At 39.8% G+C, this 15,604-nt stretch overlaps 1 protein-coding gene across 2 annotated transcripts; it reads right to left on the bottom strand.

Annotated features, from left to right (window-relative positions):
• Positions 1-169: 169 nt before the first annotated feature.
• CCDC82 (coiled-coil domain containing 82) lies at positions 170-14,556 on the bottom strand. Of its 2 annotated transcripts, XM_061457845.1 has the most exons (7): positions 13,649-14,282; positions 12,766-12,988; positions 11,550-11,642; positions 9,388-9,512; positions 8,346-8,516; positions 997-1,182; positions 170-435 (listed from the first exon to the last, which is right to left on the bottom strand). In XM_061457845.1, the coding sequence occupies exons 1-7, from the start codon at positions 14,189-14,191 to the stop codon at positions 370-372; spliced, it is 1,407 nt and encodes a 468-aa protein (XP_061313829.1). In that variant the 5' UTR covers positions 14,192-14,282; the 3' UTR covers positions 170-369. The 2 variants fall into 2 exon arrangements, with proteins under 2 accessions (XP_061313829.1, XP_061313830.1); XM_061457846.1 differs by lacking the exon at positions 8,346-8,516 and having other exon boundaries at positions 13,649-14,556.
• Between the last annotated feature and the right edge of the window lie 1,048 nt (positions 14,557-15,604).

The raw sequence follows: 15,604 nt of genomic DNA, 5'->3' as shown, positions 1-15,604 counted from the left end.
TAAGGTCCTTTCCAACCCTAACTATTCCATGATTCTATGATCTCCTACCTTCCCTAAGATGCAGCTCAATATAAACAGGTGGACATTTCACAAATAAACAGATATTGAGATGTTATTTTTAAGAACAGAAGGAAGCCTATAGTGACCTATGCAGTAAGGCTGGAGGGACTGATTTGATATAACTTTGGGTTATTATTGATGCAAATAAGACAAAAAATAGAGCAAATTCTCAAACAGTCGGTTGAAGGCATATGGATTTAAACGTAACAGCCTAGAAAGAATCTTGAAGACCAAGCAGAGATAAAGTGCACACATAATGCAGGTCATTCAATTTTTTTATAGATGTCTTTCAAAATGTGATGTGACCACTTAATCTATTCTCTCTTCTTGGAAATTGTCTGCAGCATTCATACAGTCTTCAAGATCACTGTATCTCTGCAAATAAAATAAAAACTTATTATTTTATCAATGTTTCATAAGTGAATTACATAAAGACTGCTTCTTCTTGTACTTCAATACATTAACAAGCATGCCAACAATTCAGATGTAATGATATCTGAAAACCTGCTAAATACAATTGCACTACATGTTGTCTTAAAATAGTTCATAAAGTGTTTCTGAATAATTCAAAGTACTTCAGCCTAAACAGAAGAATAAATTAGTCTTGCTGTGCCTCATGTATGCGTTCCCAGTGCTTCTAAGTTACAGCTTGAGTTTGTGGTGTTGCTGCTGCCACATGAAATGGGAGCCTGCCCACCACAGCCCAGAGATCATGCAGCTGTCAGAAAGCTTCATGTCACAAGCTGACACAAACTCTGCGTGAGCGCAGCAACATACCACTGTGAGAGAGATAGGGTCAGCAGAAGTGGATGAATGGTTAAGCTGAGTTGTATTACTGAAACCCTGTAATTCAGAACTGATCAATTAAATCAGACATTTTATCTCAGCTTGCTTTTATCTACTTGGAAAAGGATACATCAAAGAACTCAGTTGTACCTTCTGAATCCACCCACTGTCTTCCAGCTGGCTGGAAAGACGTTCTACTGTGTCTTTGACTGGTTCATCTTCAAAACCATCTAACTCGGTAATGGAGCTACAATGCAGGTACAACTTGTATTTGAAGTGCTTCAAATTATGGTAAACTCTTGTCCGATCTGCACACACCATGCCAACTTCCAAAACCTAGGCCAAAGCGAACAAATCACTCTGCGATAGAACTGTGATTTTCTTGACAATATAAAGAATGGCTAAGTCAGTCCAGTAAGATTTTATGCCAGTCTAGGAAAATGCTTTGAATAATGAAATAAACAGAATGACACCACACACATAAAATCAGCGTAAACTCCATGTAGTTTTTACAGCCACAGCAGAATAATTTCTGAGCAAGCAGGCAGCCAGCGAGTCTGTGCAATGGCAGCTTATCGGTACCGTTTTCTTGCACACACAACATGTTCATAGTTGGTAGTATCTCTCCTATCTCCTGGTGGCACTTCATTACAAAATCATTAACAATTTAGGCAACCACCATGTTGTGAAAGCAGAGGAAGAGAAATTATTTGATTACTTTTGCTCAGTATGTGCTACTTCCCCGAGACATGAAATACCAGTTTTAGCATTTTGTAGTGTCATAGTATTCAATATTTTTTCAAGAAATACATATGAATGCAAATAGACACACACCTAGAAACATGTATTTAATAAATATATAGAAAGATTGTCTTTCATAAAATTAAAATCTGAAAACTGAGGTTTTATACAATGCAAATGTTAACCTGCAACTGCCTGGGAGGTATAGCTAGCCATAACACTGTAGAAGTCAAAGCCTCTGCTGCATCTCCTACTTATCACCAGTTTTACTTGTACAATATCTATGCAGAAAAGACACAACTGTCTCATTTAATAGTTTTTCTTACAGCAATCTTTATAGATAAACAAGTGGTAAATATGCATGTAAATACATAATCAGAGCATGGATTAGAGTAGATTCATTATCATCTCTCAGCACTAACATTAAATACAGGCAAGTGTTTGCACGTATCTTGAGCTCAGATGTTATTCAAAGATGTTAAGAAGTAAGAAATACCTGAAAATACTGGGCAATATACTAATTGGTTACAAGAATCTTTGGCCATCCTAAATCTTCACAAAGAGTGGGTGAAATTGGAGGTGTGGGGAGGGAGAAAGAATAAAAGTTCATCTGCACTTAAGGACAGATATTCTGCATTTCACAAGAGTGAATTATGTTCCATTTCTACAAGAGCAGGAGTTCGAGTACATACAATGGCAAATCAGAAGAGGAAATCTGTTCCCTGTGAATGACCACAGGTGCACTGATTACTACTCCTACCCATGGAGACAAAGCCTATCAGGTAAGAAATCTACCTTTGGCTGGTTTTCAGAGGTTAGGTTTTCTACACTCAAAAGCAACATGATTAATACATGTGTAAAGAAAATCAGCTCCTGATACACACAGGAGAAACTGATGTAGTTTTACTGAGAAAAAAAGGGTCCATGATCAAAAGTTTGCATCTGTGAGCAGTTCCCCAAAACACCCAATCTACTTGGTATCTAGACCTATTGACAATGACAGCAACAGAAAAGCATAATTATAATGATTTTATAAGCTACATTGATATTTATCGGTGTTATATATGTTCTTAAATATATGAATATGCTTCGTTTCTTAAATACATCAACCAGCAGCTCAACTGATATAAGCAGGCATAACATCACTGAAGTTAAGTCACACTCACTTAAAAGACCTTTTGATCTGATCTTCAGCAGATGGTTATTAACTGGAATATTAACCATCTTGAGATCATAGAATCATAGAATAGTTAGGGTTGGAAAGGACCTTAAGATCATCAAGTTCCAACCCCCCTGCCATAGGCAGGGACACCTCACACTAAACCATGTCACCCAAGGCTCTGTCCAACCTGGCCTTGAACACTACCAGGGATGGAGCTTCCCCGTTTAAGTTTTAACCCTTCTCCTATCACTAGAGTCCCTAGTGAAGAGTCCCTCCCCAGCATCCCTATAGGCCCCCTTCAGATACTGGAAGGCTGCTATGAGGTCTCCACGCAGCCTTCTCTTCTCCAGGCTGAACAGCCCCCACTTTCTCAGCCCGTCTTCATATAGGAGGTGCTTCTTTCTAGAACAAAGAACCAGTGGTTTAACGTGATCTAGATCACATGTTTTAGAGTCATAGAATCATAGAATCGTGAGGGCTGGAAAGGACCTTAAGATCATCCAGTTCCAATCCCCCTGCCATGGGCAGGGACACCTTACGCTAAATCATATCACCCAAGGCCTCGTCCAACCTGGTCTTGAACACTGCCACGGATGGAGCATTCACAACCTCCCTGGGCAACACATTCCAGTGCCTCACCACCCTCACAGGAAAGAATTTCCTCCTTATATCCAACCTAAACTTCCCCTGTTTAAGTTTTAACCCATTACCCCTTGTCCTGTCACTACAGTCCCTAATGAAGAGTTCCTCTCCAGCATCCCTATAGGCCCCCTTCAGATACTGGAAAGCTGCTATGAGGTCTCCACGCAGCCTTCTCTTCTCCAGGCTGAACAGCCCCAACTTCCTCAGCCTGTCTTCATACAGGAGGTGCTCCAGTCCCCTGATCATCCTCGTGGCCCTTCTCTGGACTTGTTCCAACAGTTCCGTGTCCTTTTTATGTTGAGGACACCAGAACTGCACACAATACTCCAAGTGAGGTCTCACGAGAGCAGAGTAGAGGGGTAGGATCATCTCCTTCGACCTGCTGGTCACGCTCCTTTTGATGCAGCCCATCATATGGCTGGCTTTCTGGGCTGCAAGAGCACACTGCTGGCTCATATTCATTTTCTCATCAACCAACACCGCCAAGTTCCTCTCCGCAGGGCTGCTCTGAATAAAAAATCCCATCACTATATTGAAAACCTCTACTGCTTATGTGCATGTACTTAGGTACAGCTCCATTTTCTACTCTGCCCAAAACTGAAAAGCTGTGTTTGGTGCTACAGGTGCTTCCAAAAGTGCAAGACCTACCAACCAATACATAACCTTGATTCACTCAGATTTCCAGTAACACCATTCCAAATACTGAAACAAACAAGAACTGAGCTGTGGTGTTTCATAGGGCATTTCATAACTTTTCAAGTATCCCAAACATGAGGTGCAGCATCTTGAACATTACGTGATGTAAAATAGAAGATACCATCTTGCATTCAGCAGATGGCCCAGTACTTCCCCTGCAACAACAGCTAACAGGAGATATTTAGGAAGTTACTATAAGATGCAGGATGAACACCAGATCAATCACAACATTACCATACAGCTTCTAAGAGTCAACAGTTAAGCCAGTCTGTATCATCCCAACTATCAAGTTCCGTAAGTGTGGAAAAAGCTTCTCCAAGAACCTGTCTAATTCCTTTTGGGACTCACTAACACTTTTTGATTCCAAAGCATCTTATGGCAAGGAATTTTATAGTTCATTTATGCATGAGGTGTAAAGTATTTCCACCTTGGAGAAATGCCAGAGCCAAATAGCTAAATATTGTATAATGTAATTGTATTGTGTTTTTAAAGCAAGAAAGACTGTCTAAAAATACAATGCTATTTCTGAATGTAGCTTTGGAAAGAATCTCAGTACTGTACTCATGCTAATTTTTTCCTCTCAGTGACTGTGTCCTAATGCTTAACTTATCTCCTCAAGCTGGCCATATCAGCCAAAGTTGTGTTAAATCACTTTGTATGGAATGCAGGAGCACAGCCTGACAACAGCACAACATGTAATGACTGAATCCATGTCCTCTAAGCATGATTACAAACAGAAACAGAACACCAAGACTAAGAGTAGAAAAAGGTTTACAATCCAGGTGACACAGGAACAAAGAGGTGTGGGGGACACATATACCTCTAAACAATTGAATTCTTCCTGACCATGGAGGAATGAGAATTGGCAGCCACACACAACAATCACTGCAAGCCTAAGCAAAACTGGAACAGCTGTTTCTCTTCTCTTTCTATTGGCAAAACAGAATACTTGAGAGATGAGAGAAAAGGAAAGTTTTATGCAGAAGAGGAGGGCTGGACGTCTGTTTTTTGTTCTCTCTGCATCCACTTTTCTTGGGTATTTTCAAACAAAACTTTAGAAAACAGTCCAACTACGTGCTTCCATTCAACTTGACCTGCCAGTGCTGAACTGCCTCCTCTTTCAGTCAATTAAGTTCCTGAAATGCCAGTTTCATATAGCTCTGTGCCTTTTCTCTTTATTTCCTCCTTTTTTTCTCAGTTGGCAGGATGAGTTGATCAATGTGTTGCCAGCAGAACTTCAAACACTACTTAAGAACAGTGATTTTAGCAGTCTAAATTACAGGTCATCATAAGAACATGAATGTTGCATTACAAAGGCACAATAGAAAGTTACTGGAAAGTGCTCAGTAACTTCATCTCCTGGATCTGTTGTACAGCCCCTGATCTATATTGACAGGCATCTTACCAGATGCTGGGGTATGCAGGGTAAGAAAAAGCTCTCATTTTCCACTGTTAAGCTGAAGAGGACAAAAATGAACTAGGAAGTTAGTTCAATATTCAGTAGGATATTTCAATTTTTTTTCCAAAGTGAAAAATACTTACTGCTTTATGTAGGACAACATTTGGACAGCAGAGACGGAATTTCTACTGTTATTTCCACACTTAAGATTAAATTCTTGTGCTAGTTCACTTGTTATTTCTGGTTAGGTAAGGCACGCACCTCCCCATGAAAACCTAATCTAAGTTTAGAGACTCATATGTAAGGAATAATGACTGTACAATGGAATGCAGTTATCAGTGCTAGTATATGTGCCAAAGACTTACTGTTTTTCTGCAGTAATTGTGGGGAAAAGCCTTGCTGGAAAAGCCTAACTCTCTTAACTACCATGCACAAGACGAACTAAAGCAGAGTATGAACAACTGCTGCTCAGAAGGATTTGTCATCTATTTAAGAAAAATGGGAGCACAGATTTTCCCAGATTCTGCATTACACACAGAGCCCAGTATGACGATATTGTGAAAAGCACACTGGCACCCCACAGATCTCTTAAGTTAGAATATTTGCAAAGATCTAAACAAGACAGGCATGAGCTTCAGCAAGGTGTACTTCCAATTTGATGCGGGATTCACTTCATTTGTATATAAGAAATCCTATTATACAACATTTCAAAATATAACTTGTTCTGACATTTATTTTAGCAAATACTGTGAGGAACTTGAGCTGTATTCAAAAATTATTTACACTCACAAAGAAAAGAAATATATCTTCTAAAGCTTCTCAAAACTTGGGTATCAGCTTGGTACACAACTAGCAATATTTTATTCTTGACAAATTGTGTGCTTTGAGTTATCGTAAGGTCATGAATTACATTGTAAGAAGATCATATGCATACTTAATCGTAACAATTACTGGTAGCTGTAAATTTGAAGGGAAGATCCCTAAATATTAGGAACACCCATTATGTAACAACAGAAAAGGTGTGTTTCATTCCCAGAACAAAATTTAATCCAAAATGCCTTAGTAGAGACAACTGAGTGACAAAAATGTACCTTCTAGTTTGGACAAGTAATTCTGATAATGCAGTAATAAGAAAAAGGCTCTAATAAAACATACTGAAGTAGTTAGGAACAAGTCTTCTCAAAAGGAGATCAGTAATTCTGCCCAGGAGGGTCGTGGAGTCTCCCTCTCTGGAGACATTCAAACCCGCCTGGACACTTTTCTGTGTAACCTGCTCTAGGTGGCCCTGCCTTGGCACGGGGTTGGATTAGATGATCTCCAGAGGTCCCTTCCAACCCTAATTATTCTGTGAATTTCAAGTGTAAATGCAACTGAGATGTCAAGATACTTTGTCCTGAGTGAAGAGATACATGGTAAAGAGTGGATGTGAAAAAATCCAAACCACGAAGCCATAAATTCTGACTAAGGTGCAACTGGACTATGAGAATGACAGTGCTCTATTCACTCAGTGCTCTGACCTACAGCAAACAAGAACTACTGGAGCGCACATGGGTGCTCCAAATGCTACAGGCACAGCAGGCACAGAATTAGCAAATCTAGTGACCCAATGCAGAACAAACCTCACGTGCAACAAAACAGAAAACACAATCATTCAATGGAGATGACTGTCATACAGAAAGTTAATTTTATAATATTTCTGAAAGATAATCAATGCAAGATTCCTGCTGGGAAAGTCTTACAGGCATTACACAAAGGTAAAGGGCTTTCAAATGATCCTATTGCAGTGAAAAGGCATTCTGATATTTAAAATATAGGTCAATCTGAGGCAAATGTCATTCTTGATTTAAAATCCCAGATTCAGGCATCAGATCTATTCAAGATAAAAAAAAAGTTGCAGTATTTTTCCTGGGTGAAACCTGGTATTCCAGGCATGTTCAGAGCATCACGGTTGTATAATTTCTTCTGGTCTTCCTTTCTTTAAGATCTGCATTCACTTTAGGATTTTGAGTCTTCTATTAAATGTTCTCTGGCCAAACAAAAAGCTACTTAGTAATAACTGACTGGGTGCTCTATCAGCGCTCTGGTTAGTATGTGAAACTTCATGCATGCTTTCAGCCTCTTTGACACACGGTTTCAGACTGCCTCCCCATGTGCCGCAAAAGACAAGCATGCTGAGTAGGATGTGCAGGATGGCAGGTACCTAGTTTCCTTGGCCTGGATAACACTCAGACTAGATTTGAGATTAGAAATTGAGAAATTTGAAGCAGAGAAAAAATTGAGGCAAATGTCAGTTTTTGACTTGAGGGTGAGAGATATCAATAAACCCTATCGTACGTCTTTTTGATCATGAAGTCCAGCTCACAACTGGGTATACTTGCTAGCACTTACCATAATGCAAGTACATGTGCTGCATCAGGTGCTAATATTAAGTGGCAAAAGTGGGAAGGAAATAGCATGTCTATTACTGTGATGCAGGCAAAAACAAAGGTCACAGAAACTCATCACATTTATCTTCTTTGTAAGAGTTAGGTTTATTCAAGGATACCTTTCATTAGTGCCTTCCCACCATATAAGAGAGGTTGGGGGAGAGGCGTACGCCTTTATCCACCCTCTCAAGTTCCGTAGCAACTTCCTTCATAATTCCTAGTTAAATCCAGGAATATACTTCTCTAGACTGCAAAATGGTCATAATAGTTAAAAAAATTAATAGGGTTTAGACATGGAAGTGCAGTGGCTTAACTCCTGTCTCCAGCACTACAGACATTAGATGTATTGATAAGATTTCTATTCTTTGTATGATTTTCTGTAACATGAGACAAAGCTTAACAATAATAATACAGGATGCTTGTTTGAAGTTACCTGTTTGTCATCTGACATGAAGTCATCCGTTTCCAGTGTTCTGCTATTGTAAAGCTTTCCAGAGAGCAGCACATTAAACTTACAATAACGATTCAATTCACAGGCATGACAAGACATGTATTTTGGGCTTTTCAAGGTTATGCGAACATTCGGGTAACAATCCACACGTTCCTGAAAAACAGATTTCAAATAACATTAAAGAATCCTCTTGAACTGAAAGACGCCTGAATTCGGCTGCTGAGTACTCTGTACTCACACAAGATTAGTGTAAGTGAAAGCAAGGAGATTAAAAATTTGAAGTCTTTCACCATTAAGTTGTGAACATGTACCTCCTCAATCATTTTCCAAAACTCCACTCAGTTCTAGTTCATTAATACTTTCTTTTAGCTTCAGACCTAAGGAATGGATTCTGCATCCTTGCACTTACTTTAATCTTACCTCCTTTCTTTTTTTGGAGGGGGTGGGTGTGCAACTGTATCAGTTGGTCTGCTTCAAATAAATACACTGTATCTCTCCACTGGCCACACTTATTACAGTGACAAAGGTTACCCTAATACTATTTCAGCAATTTGTATGCAATGACTGGGGTACTTTATATTCACTTCAGGGTTTTTTAAGCAGTAGAAGGTTCATTATGAACATACTGGTTTATCTTTTTTGTGAGGGGAAGAAGAAATTTTGTTATAACATTTAGCAGGTAACAAAAAAATCTCAGAAAGTCATCTGCTGAATTAGCAGAAGCAGCATTCAGGTAATTGAGAAGAGATTCTGTTCTGTTACCTGAATGCTTATCAGGTTATAAACATATAAAATACTTCTGATATAAATATCAAAATAATCAGAATAAATAACAGAAGCATCAAAACAAGTTACATAAGTTAAAGAATGACTTTCTATTAAAAATGAGTACATATATACACACACACACAGAGCACTTATTGTATCTTTACAGAGAATTACAGTATAACACCCCCCCACCCCACCCCATCAGTAATAGTATGACTTGGAGACCACGTCTCTCTTGAAAGTAGAAGCTGCATACCTTGTATCGATCTTTCCAACGACTTCCAGAGACTAAGTTCTCAAGACGAGGCTGAATGAAGCGGTCATCCAAATAATGAAGTGAGAGCAACATATCCTGTGCATACTTCTTATGTCTTGTTCCATCTGTTAATTGAGAGTTGTTATTAATTTGCTGCCAACTCTATGTTGTACAAGTTTCTTCAAATGAAATTTTCAAGGATGTTATGCTTCTGCTTGCTAAGAACTAGGAATTATTTTATTAGATTATCCCTGAATACATTTGCTACTGTTATCCATAAAAGTGATCCATGCAGCTTTGATAAAATGACATATTTAATTATTTTAAAAGTCTGTGTCACAAGAGGTACATGAGTAAACTCTACAATCAATATTACAGTGAAAAGCTGGCATCCCAAATGGAGAGCCATTCACTCAATCCTATTTATAAGAATGGAAAAGTGGGGAGGGAAAATGAGTGTCCTGCTTTTTGTCCAGTTTATGTAAGCGTTCATAATGTATAAGGGAAGAGATTGCAATCCACGAAAACAAACACCTCTGAGCTGCTTCACAGAAGAAATTCTGAGAACTCTCTTCATCACTAAGAAAGAGCATGCCGGAACCGGCCTTTACATTACATCAGCACAGGCAGATGCCTTGAGTTAATCAGCATAAGTACTTCTAAATATTTACTAAACAAAAGAAATAAATGAGTGTGAGGATGGGTAAACCCACCACTATTCCACAACTGTCTCCCAAATGTGCTGGACTCTAGGAATTAAACCGGACTTTCATAGGTCTAGGCTAATTCATACTTATCTTGAGCTTCAGCACGTACAGACATGCAAGTTAATTCAGTTACTTTCCTGTGTCTTTTAGCAATGCTGTTATCAAAGGAAACACGACCAAGATGGACTACTGGCTATCTAGCTTTTTATATAAGACCAGCTGTCATTATAGACACCATAATTACAATTGTTTTTCCATATACACTTTACACATTTTCAGTAAGTCAGCTACGCTAAGAGCTTGAAGAGGCTGTGACAGACCATAAAGAAATCCTTCGCAATAAAAAAACAAGCCTGCACTTGATTCAAACTCTGTCAGATATTCACTTCCATTAACTCAAAAAATCCACTCTGTGTTATAAAATACATCTTTGTAATGCTGGGTTGCGTTCATACTATACCATGTTCCTCAGAAAGACATACAACCTTCAGAATACAACTTCCAACTCACCCACACACTGCTCTACTTGCAGCATCTTGGCAATAAGTTGTTAGCTTTATAGAGCAGATACAATTTGAAATAGAAAGAAGCTATTACAACATCAGTTTGGCAAAGTTTACTTATTACTTTCCATAAGCTTGTTTTTACTTGGTAAAACAAAACGGAACTAACACGTGAAAGAACTAGCAGTGGTAGATGAAAGACATTTTTAGCTTCAGGAATACAGAGCCTTTATTCTGAAGTCTCTGGTATACTTCAGTTTCTCTGCTCTCTCTAGCTCCTGATGACACCAAAACTTCCTCTCTTTGGCACTCTGCTGACTCCTTCCACAACCTGATGCTGATAATCCTCTCCCATTAATCCCATCTTTACAGTGCTTCTGAAACTACGTGTGAGGTTGCCATTCAACACCACTAGGCCAAGTGCCAAAAAGCATTTCCTCAGCAAGAACAAGGCCAGAACTGACTGCCACTGAAATTTATCTGAAAGCATGAATGTTTAAAGAAAAGAATAATAATAAAAAAAAAAATCAGATATGGAATAATCTCCATAAATAAAATTATTTATTAGCTATTAAATTCCTCAAAAAAAGCTATGAAGCGTGTGAAATTATGACAGATCAGCTGATCTCGCAATGTTTTCCTTGAGATATCTACTTCTAAACTAATTTTGCTTTCATGCTAGAACTGTTACTGCTGATCAGTAAGACAGAAACACTTCCCTATATATCAGAATGCCTCCTAGGCTTAAAGGAATTAAGTCTACACATTTTTCCACAATTACTCTATCCCTTTTCAGAAAGATTTCCCGCTGCCCCCAAGTCAGAGAGCAGCAAAACCAAAACCAGATCTCAGGACTCACAGTGCTATAATCAGGAGACACATCTTTCCCTAGAATAAATGTCTTTATATAACTTTGAATGCACTATTGTATTATTTAATGTGATTTACTTACCATATAATGAGCTCAGAAAAGTGTCATCAATTGCATTTATGAGGAAAGCCTTTACTATTCTTTTGAAGTGTACATAATGATCACAGCGAGATACTGGGAAGAAGGCAATATAACCAGAGTTTACCAAAAGAGAAAAGAAGAAGTAAGCAATGTTAAAAGTCTTTTAAGAAGAATTCCTTTCTTCCATTATCACAAATTTAGAATTTTAAAGTCACTTAAAACTGGCTTTAAAACTCATTTCAATATACAACATCCACATCTTTAAGACCTTGTTTTTACACAGTGCTTCTCATCCCAAAAATCTTAATGAATTTTAGCATTTTTAAGTTACACATCCTTTCAGCAAGAAGAGCTACAAGCACTAAAAGAAGAAAGTAATTCTATGAATAGCAGGAAATAATGCAAACCAGAGAAGGCCAGGCTTATTGCTTTTTTTTTTTTTGTTCATTTTTCTGTTTTCTAATTTTCTTTCAAATACAAATATTCTGCTCAGGTCTTTACTGGGGACAAAATAATACGGCTGTGACCATCCACACCAGTGCTGACTGTTCTGTCAGTACATACTTGCTTCTGAATAACAAGATACACAAGAAGATGACTAGCATAAAGTTGTGTTTCGGATCCCTCTGCTCCATCTAGATACCAGTTTTTACAAAAGAACAACTTGAAACATTTATCTCACTCTCTGCAGTTTGGCTGAAAACGTCTCCTAAATTCAGAACACTACCCCCCAGAGACTTGTGCTCCTCCATCTCAACAGCCATCAAATGAAAATACATTAAAAAAAGAAATTAATAAAAATCCCAAGTCCCCAAAACCATGGCAAGAATTTTACATCAATCTCCAGAACAGAATATGGCCAGAATTAACACAGCTGCTCTCAGCATATATCTTAAGATGGAGGACACTTTTAGGCCTCCACAGGAATGACTGCTTCATAGGTAGCCTATTTCATCCTAAATTAGATCAACTTAAAAAAACTGCAATAGGGTTTCCTTTTCTTCGCTCCAAATCATACCCTCCCTTTAATAAGATACAGAAAGACTGTAAAAGTTTACTGTGGAAATCAGAGTACTTCCACAACAAATTCAAGCCTTTTAGGGATCTGCTTTTAAACTATGCTAGCCTATGTTATAATTATTTTCACTCCATTAGTATTTATTACATCACTACAAGCAAGCTGTACATACAGAATTGTCACTAGTTTTGATCTTACAGTTTGGGACATAGTTTGCCAGCAAACTATTTGATCCATTCAGTTCCTTGTGTTGTGGCTCGTTTTCACCCATTACATGCTTTGTGTCATCATCATCATCATCTTCTTCTTCCTCTACTATAAAATCTTTCAAGCTGTTGCAGTCAGTTTCACTACCTTCTGTGGGCGTGAGGGGCAAGTGAGAGAACGGCTCCTCCTCCATTTCTGCTTCACTACTAGAGTCCTAAGGAAATTTAAAAAAGTATTTCAAACACAAGAATTTTCAGTATTTGCAGTGACAAAATACTACATATACTGGATAAGATTTCTGCCCTTCTAATTGCACCTTTCGTTCAATTAACAGAAATACTGCTTCCAGAAAATACATCATTCCGTGCTAGAGGACAATTACTTGGCCATCTCCATGTACCCCTCTTTAGGCTATTTGTACGAATTAAGCTAACATGAGCTCTCTAAGTTACTTCAGCCGGTATTTTGCTTCTTGATAAAAATAACTTGATGGTCCTTTCACGTTAAAGAGGAGAGTCCTTTTCATGATACAGAAGTGTTTCGTTTCTGACTACGTAGAGAAGATACCTGCATTCTAAGCTGCTTAGTCATCAGAATGCCTGAAAGAGCAAATGAAATTCTTAACTCTTCAGTGATTAAAATTAAACCAAAGAAAGGTTTTCAGCAGTCAATATTGTTTTCTTGTTAATGTGACAACTGTTAAAATGTGACAGAACTACTGATTTGTCAGAAATAAAAAAAAACCTCAAAATAACTAAAATCCTACTGATTTATATCAACTTGATTTTATATCCATTTTATACCCTATTCTATGATTTGTCTTCCCTTACATTCAATATTTTCTCTAACTGAATTTCAAAGGTAAAATCCAGACCTCACAATTTTCACTTCTGCCAGATCTCCAGGTTGTTCTTTGTCTTGCAAGCTGTTTCAATTTTGCAAACACTTTCTTATTAGTAGAACCATTTTCTGTAGAGCAGTTTTTATCAGGTTGTAGTTCTCTGGAATTCTCATCTTCATCTATTATACAGTGGCGCTTGGCAAAAACTTTTCTAACAAGTATATCACTGTCCTCACTTTCATCACTGTCATACAAGACAGATGAGTTCAACCTTTTGCGCTTTCCAGGCACAATGCACTCCTCATCCTCACTACTGTCTGTTACTTCCCCATTGTGACTTTTCTCTTTGTGACCTGAAAGGCTGTTCTTCACAGCAGTTTCATCTTTGTCATCTACTTCATCTTCTGATGTACTAGGCTCTTCCTCCTCAGAGGTACCCGAGGATTCATCATTACTGTCAAGTAGTATGAGCTCCCTCTTAGTGCGTCTCCAATCAACTCGGGATTTGGATGATGACAGTTCTGTTGCTGCTGTTTTATTTCTTGTTTCATACCTTCTGACTACTTTTATCTCCATTGGAAGGCTGTAACAACACACTTAAACATACACAAGTAAAACAGAACACTTACTACATTATGCCATTAAAAAGAGAAAGAAAAAAAAAGTAAAAGGGCATATGTATTTTGCCACATATACTTATGACTTACTATCATTAACAGACACACTCAGAAATCAGCACCAACCCAAACTAAGCATGCACAGTAACTTCTGTAGACGACATGCCTTACTCAAAAGGAAGATGAAGAGCAGAACTACCCACACCCAGCGTGGATGAACGGTAAAAATCAGGCATGGAGTGCAGCTACAGGCCCCATCATCCGCTCAACACGGGCAGGAAGCCTACACCTGAGGCAGAGGGATTCCCTGCCCCTGAGCCGTACCCCGCTCCTTCAAGCCCACCTCACCAGGCCCCACAGGGGAGCGTCCTCATCTGTAAGGGACCTCCCCACGCAAGCTGTAAGGCCCGATTCTCCCGCCCCCGCCGCTATGCCCAGAGGCTCCCTGAGGCGAAGCGACAGCACAAAGAGTGCTGGCCCCAGGCGAGCTGAGCTCCTCCCGCCCCAGCCGCCCCGGCGCACACAGACCTGCCGCCGTCCCTCAGCGCCCGTTACTTTTACCGTTAGCGTTCCCGCGCTCCGCTGCCGCAGCCGCTGAGGCGAGACTCCGACCCACCCCCTTTCCGCGCGCCGCGATTGGCCACCGCCTCTGCCACTCAGCAGTCGTGATGTTTACGGAAGTGCTGGCGGGAGGCGCGTCATGTGGTGTGCGGGGGGTGCCGGGCAGTGCTGGAGAGCCGGAGTTCCGGGTTCGAGTCCTAATCCTGCCGTATGAGGAAGCACGCTTCGCTCTCCGCCCTTCCGGCAGTATTCGGGTGTGGAACTTTCGTTGTGAGCGTCCTTGTGCTCGCCCTAGATGCGTTCTTGAGTAAAATCGGTGTAGGCCCCCTCAAATCGTGGGTGAACACCTCTGGTGTCTGGCCTGGCCTGAGGCTTACCCTGCTAAAGCGGCTTCTTTAGGGCTACCACAGAACCATGGAATAGTTTGTGCTGGAAGTCATCTAGTGCAACCCCCCGGCAATGAGCTGGGACTGCCACATCCCGCCTGGCCTTGAATGTCTCCAGGGATGGATGGCATCTCCACCACCTCTCCAGACAGCCTGTGCCAGTGTTTTACCACCCTCATTGTAAAGAATTTCTTCCTCACATCCAACCTGAATCTCACCTCTTTGATGGGGACAAACCTGCTAGATTTATTGTGCTCAACCCCAAATGATGGGTGACAAGAAAGTGGGTTGTGGCAACTGTAACTGCGGGATGTGGTGGGGGTGTCTGGCTGGGCGCATCTGGAGCAGGAATTCCAGCAGTGTCCCTGCCTGGGAGAGCCCCTGCCAGCTGCCTCTGTGGGCCTCTTAGAAGAAAACACCTCTTA

The sequence above is a fragment of the Pezoporus flaviventris genome, unplaced genomic scaffold, assembly GCF_033815535.1.
Source record: "Pezoporus flaviventris isolate CSIRO_AGI_PZ_B2104156 unplaced genomic scaffold, CSIRO_AGI_Pfla_v1 ptg000025l, whole genome shotgun sequence".
NCBI classification, from domain to species: Eukaryota; Metazoa; Chordata; class Aves; order Psittaciformes; family Psittacidae; genus Pezoporus; species Pezoporus flaviventris.
This window is presented reverse-complemented; position numbering and strand designations above follow the sequence as displayed.

Coding starts and splice junctions, on each gene's coding strand:
- CCDC82 (XM_061457845.1), bottom strand. CDS start 14,191: ATGGAGATAAAAGTAGTCAGAAGGTATGAAACAAGAAATAAAACAGCA. Junction 11,643..12,765: donor GGCAAACTATGTCCCAAACT/GTAAGATCAAAA, acceptor CCTTCTTCCCAG/TATCTCGCTGTGATCATTAT. Junction 9,513..11,549: donor TTTTCTGAGCTCATTATATG/GTAAGTAAATCA, acceptor CTCAATTAACAG/ATGGAACAAGACATAAGAAG.